This window comes from Oryctolagus cuniculus, chromosome 1, assembly GCF_051225735.1.
Source record: "Oryctolagus cuniculus isolate XC-2025 breed Fujian yellow rabbit chromosome 1, ASM5122573v1, whole genome shotgun sequence".
In the NCBI taxonomy this organism is placed as follows: domain Eukaryota; kingdom Metazoa; phylum Chordata; class Mammalia; order Lagomorpha; family Leporidae; genus Oryctolagus; species Oryctolagus cuniculus.
Genome location: NC_142867.1, coordinates 153254201 through 153260018, shown reverse-complemented (window position 1 = coordinate 153260018; position 5818 = coordinate 153254201). Strand labels below are relative to the sequence as shown.

Genomic DNA, 5818 nt, shown 5'->3' with positions numbered 1-5818 from the left:
TATTACCTATCCTAACAGATAAGAAAGAGCCGCGGTGACTATCAGTCTCATCCTCTAGACCTCGGGCCGGATCGGGGAGCGCTGTCTTGTGCCTCCCTGTACCTGGCATGCAGGTGGCCACAATAAAACGGTGATGAACCTGGGTTCTGAGGAGCACGCCCCACGCGCTCCTCCCCATTCGCTCTTTCCTCCGACCCTCTGACCCTCCAGGCATCGGGTTTCTGGCAGAGAAGATGCCTGGAGTTCGTGGCGGTCTGAACTTGACCCAGAGAAACTAATCCAGAGAGAGGCTCAGAGCTGGTAGGTGGAAAGAGGTAAGGGCGAAAGGCGGGGGGAGGAGAAGTCGCAGAAAGCAGTGTCCTGTACCACTCTACCGCGCAACGCGGCCCGGGTGGGGCGCAGCAGCCGGGAACGCACCAGTGCCGCGTACCCCAACTCCTGCCCCCAGCCTGCACTTCCCGCCCCCCTACCGGGAGACTCGAGGTGGGGGGCTGCTGCGGAATGGGTGGTGATGCGAGGGGTGGGGGGCGCCCCAATGGAGATGGAGACGGAGGAGGGGGCGGGGGCGCGGCGCCTTCTTGCCCCTCTTCAGCGAGACTCGGAGGCGGCAGCGACGGAGTCTCTCTGCCTCGGTCATGTGATAGTCTCGAAGCTCGAGCTGCGGGGGTCTTGGCGTCTCGGGGACCATTACAAAACGCAGCCAGGAGAGCGCGTGGCTGCCACAGCTTCCGCCTCTCCTGCTCAAGCCTTGCCCGGGAGAGCGGCGGCAGCTGCACCGCCAACCGCTGAGCGCGCCCCGGCTACCCCCCCCCCAACCCCCGGCCCCGCCACCCGCACTCGCCCGGCTTTCGCAGACGTGGCTCGGGCGTCCTGCTCCCTCGCCCCTCCGCGGAACCTGCAGGCGCCACTGCTGCAGAAACCACCAAACTTTTTCCCCCGGAGCGGCAGCCCTGGGCTTGGCGTCTTCGATCCTGCCCTCTGCAGCGAGCCTCCGGAGAAAATAGAGACGCAGCCTTCCCGGAGAGGAGCTTCCCACTTCTCTGCCTGCCTCTCCCCTCTAGGAAAGCTAGAGCTGCTGTACACCACCGGATAAGAGCGAGGTCAAAGAGCAGTGCCCAGGGCTCTGCACGTCTCGCCGCCGCGGGCCTCCAGGACAGCGACCACCAACTCGGATTTCCAGGGCCCGGGTCTCGCAGGTTGGCCTGGGCATCCTTGGCCCAAGAGAAAGCTAAAAAAAAAAATAAGTCGGCAGGAAGAAAACACGGCCCCTTGCGCCTCCACTGCAGTCAGCTCCAGCGCTCAGGCTGTGCCGCCAGAGGAAGAGGCAGAGAACGCGGCGGGAGAGCGAGATCTCCAGGCCCGCCGGTGCGCGCGCCCGTCGGAGACTGTCGAGACCAGAAGTTGCGAGCGCGCACCAACCAAACTGACCCGAAAGACCAAGCGCAGAGACCCCAGGCAACCCGAAGAAGGCCGCGGAGAGAAGCCCGAGAGGGCCTGGGAGACAAGAGGGCCGAGTGGCGGGGCTGGACGGGCGGAGTGGGCGTGAGTGAGGCCAGCCAGGCCCCGGGAGCCGGGTACGGAGCGACGCTGCGGCCCACTGTGGGCCTGGGCCGGGGGGCCAGGGAGGAGGAGCCGGCGGCGATGCCGCGGCCGGGGAAGAGCTCCTACAGCGACCAAAAGCCGCCCTACTCGTACATCTCGCTGACCGCCATGGCCATCCAGCACTCGGCCGAGAAGATGCTGCCCCTGAGCGACATCTACAAGTTCATCATGGAGCGCTTCCCCTACTACCGCGAGCACACACAGCGCTGGCAAAACAGCCTGCGCCACAACCTCTCCTTCAACGACTGCTTCATCAAGATCCCTCGCAGGCCGGACCAGCCCGGTAAGGGGAGCTTCTGGGCGCTGCACCCCGACTGCGGCGACATGTTCGAGAACGGCAGCTTCCTACGTCGCCGCAAGCGCTTCAAGGTGCTGCGCGCCGACCACGCTCACCTGCACGCTGGAGGCTCCAAGGGCGCACCGGGCGCTGGGCCCGGAGGGCACCTGCACCCGCACCACCCGCACCATCACCATCACCACCATCACCACCACCACGCCGCCGCGCACCACCACCACCACCACCACGCCGCACCCCCGCCGCCGCCTCCGCCCCCGCCGCCGCCGCACATGGTGCACTACTTCCATCAGCAGCCGCCGCCCGCCCCGCCGCCGCCACCGCCGCCGCCGCACCTCCCGTCGCAGCCCGCGCCGCAGCCGCCCCAGCAGGCGCAGCCTCAGCAGCCGTCTCACCCCGGCAAGATGCAGGAGGCGGCTGCCGTGGCGGCGGCGGCGGCCGCGGCCGCGGCGGCAGCAGTGGGCAGCGTGGGGCGCCTGTCTCAGTTCCCACCCTACGGGCTGGGTTCGGCTGCCGCCGCTGCCGCCGCCGCGGCCGCGTCCACCTCTGGCTTCAAACACCCGTTCGCCATCGAGAACATCATCGGCCGGGACTACAAGGGCGTGCTGCAGGCTGGAGGGCTGCCCTTGGCGTCTGTCATGCACCACCTGGGCTACCCCGTGCCCGGCCAGCTCGGCAACGTTGTGAGCTCGGTGTGGCCGCATGTGGGCGTCATGGACTCGGTGGCCGCGGCAGCCGCTGCGGCTGCCGCCGCCGGAGTCCCTGTCGGGCCGGAGTACGCGGCCTTCGGGGTGCCCGTCAAGGCCCTATGCCACTCAGCGAGCCAGAGCCTGCCTGCTGTGCCAGTGCCCATCAAGCCCACGCCTGCGCTGCCGCCCGTGACCGCGTTGCCGCCGGCGCTCGCCGTCCCCGCAGCCTCCCAGCAGCCGCCCGCGCCTTCCACCGTGTGTTCTGCAGCCGCAGCCTCGCCCGCCGCCTCTCTGCTGGAGCCCGCGACCGCGAGCGCGGCCGAGAGCAAGGGCGGCTCCCTGCACTCGGTGCTGGTGCACTCGTAGGGGGCCTGGTGGGCCAGGGCGAGGGGCGCGTGTAGAGACGCCCGGCGTTGAGCTGCGCCAGAGCAAGGCCGGGCGCAGCCGCCAGGGCTGGCCTTTGCGCAAAAGGACGGCCTCCAAACGGACGGCACACCCCAGAAGGGGATTCTCCAGTGGTCTGAATAAATATAACCCTCTTGGTGTCTGTGTTTATACTATGTTGTACAGTCAGATGAATGAAAGCCAGTTTTCAGGTAAGAGTTCCTATTGTCGTTAATATTCTACTCGCTAAGTTATAGGGAGAGGGGGAGGGAGGGAGCGAAGGCGATTAGGGAAGCCTTACTCGCCGGCAAAGTGGAAGTGGATTCCAAGCCTTCACCTGGAAGCAGCAGCAGGCGGGGCTAAACTCCCGGGGAGAAATCCTACGAGGAGTGGCGCTGGGACGGATCTTAGTGTCTCCGCTGGTCGCGTCCCCAGGCAGCTGCAAAAGCGAAGGGCCATCTAGGGACAGATCGTCTTATTTCGGAAGAAGAAAAGAGGGGCTCTGGATACCGTTGTTTTCCTGGTTAGCTAGATGGGTGAGGACACAGGGTCATGAATAAAGTCGCTCTGGGAGGCAGTGGGAGCCGGCACGAAAGATCTTTGAGAAAAAGTCACATTTTTTGGTGCTCTGACCCAAGGGGTCCCGACCGAGAGAAGGAACCTCTAAAGCGAAGAGTTTGCACGAAAGAGAATGGTCCCGGCTTAAAAGAGCAAAGCCCCAGATTCCAAAAGCCAAGTTTGGGGAACACAGCCGAACAGGGAACAGCGCAGGCGACTTTTTCCACCCGCAGCTTGCTCATGTATCAGTCGGATGAAAGGCCCCGAGGGAGCCCAAGGATGGTGTGAATTCCTACGATCCAGTCCATTTGAAATTTTAAAGAAAGAGGGAAAAATCACTTGTTTCGCGGGAATTTGTTCTGCTAACTCACGAACGGGAGGAAAAGACTCGGCTCCGTGGCTCCGGACGCCTGCTGGGGCGTCGAGCTGTTCCCTACCCGCCTCCTCTAGCGGACCTCAGACCTAGGACCCAGGCGCGCTGCGGTCCATCAGCATTCTGCGTGGCGGTGGGGCGAGTTCTTCCGTTTCAATTCGTAAACGGAAAAGGCGCTTCCCGGGATCCCCACCCTGGGCCCCAGGAATATAGCACTTTACTCGCGACAAACTTGCGGGACAGAGCGGGGAGGAGTCGGCCTCACGCCATGGCCCTCAGTAACCGTCGGCTTTGCGTCCGCGCCGCGTTCGGGTTGTGACTGTTCCTGTCTGCAGGTGTTGTACGCGGTGTTCTTCATTAAAGCTTCTCTGGATCTGCCTGTTCCCGCGTGCAGGTGTGTCGCTTCTCAACAGGTCTGCGTGCCCACGGGTGGTCGGGGGACCGTGCGGATCCTCTCTCTCCCCTTTATTTCTTCAAAACTTCCGAAGGGTGGGTTCCCAGGCTAGCCGCCGGCGGGGACAGGTTTCCATTCCTGCTCCTGTTACCCGTTGGGGCACTTCTCTCCTCCCGCACTTTTTCTGTCTGAGCTCAGTGCGAGAGGCTGAATTAGCAAAAACCCGCAACTTCTCCCCGTCACCGCCCGTCACCCTTTTCCCTTTTCCGGGGGTACTCAAGGGCAGGCCATGGCTAGGCGAGGGTCTGACGGCGCCCCCCTTAAGTTCTCAGGACAGGGAGAGAGCCCGGACGCCAGCACTGGCCCTGGGCTGTGGACTTTAGCGAGGTAGGCGGAACCGGGCACCAAGTCCCAGGAAGACCTGTTGCGCGCAGGCCCCGGGACGCCGCAGTGCGCTGGGTGCCAGAGAGTTCGCTGTTGGAGGCGGCTGCAGAGCGGCATGGAGAGCCTGCTAGGGAGCCACCTCCCGGCGCGGGGCCCGCCGCTGGGGCCCAGGGAGCCGCGACCGCGCCCCCCGCCCAGTGCCCTACAGCACAGCCCCATCCAGAGCCAGGCCAGGGCCGGCGAGTCTCCTGCAACCTTTCGCGAGAAGAGAGTAAAAGATGACTGACCAACGGCGGGGACGCTGGCTGGGGGATTTAAGACAGGCGTCCCCACACATCCCGTCCTTTCACGCCCCTCTCCGCCGTGCAGCTAAGTTGTGGCCTCGCCTGGGAGACCTGCCTCCAGTCACCGCTGCCTTCTCTGGGGCTCACGCAGTTTGCGAGGGCATCTCGTCCGTCCGGCTGGATGCTCTGCAAGGTTTCCTGCGGGGTTTTCCTCTCCGCAGGTCTGAGGCTGTTGGGAGCTAGAGAAGAGGGCCAGAAAGACTGACTTGGAGAGCGTGGATTCGGGGAAGGGGAGACTTCGGAGACCTGCTTCTCCCTTCCGGGGAGGTTGGTGCCGCGAAGCCCTGGTTTAGGGGTTGAGAGCCACTCGACCCGACCCGAGAAAGGAGTTCCTGGGTGCCGGGAGCTCGGCCCAGTATGCTGATTAGCTGTACCCACGGTCTCACTTCCGGGAGAGGGGCGCGACCACGGGACAGCGCCTACCCGGAAGAGAGAAGCCCGAGGGCCGCCGCCGAAAGGAGAGCGGTGGGTGATCCTCCGTCCCCGGGACTGCCCCGGCAGCCTGAGCCTGCAAGGAGACCGTGCCACCCCAGCGGGGCGAACACAGTTGGTCCGCTTTGTTTCCGCGGTCGGGAGAGAGGCAGAGGGAGTTTAGAGACAATTCAACTCGTTTGTCACTCAGGAGGGGGCCGTGGGACCACAAGGAAGCCGCGTTTGGCTTGGAGCCTGGAGAATGCGGGATTTGAGTAAGTAAACAAGGGGGAGGGGCTTTTCTGCCCAAGCTCTCACCTCGAGGGGCGCTCCAAGGAAAGCCCTCCTGAGATAGGCTCTGACTTTGAAACCTAACCCTGCTGT

General features: G+C 64.4%; 1 protein-coding gene across 1 annotated transcript; it reads left to right on the top strand.

Moving 5' to 3' along the window:
• Positions 1–1641: 1641 nt before the first annotated feature.
• On the top strand, positions 1642–3063 carry FOXB2 (forkhead box B2). Its single transcript, XM_051846655.3, has one exon. The coding sequence runs from the start codon at positions 1642–1644 to the stop codon at positions 2950–2952; it is 1311 nt and encodes a 436-aa protein (XP_051702615.1). The 3' UTR covers positions 2953–3063.
• The last annotated feature ends 2755 nt before the right edge of the window (positions 3064–5818 follow it).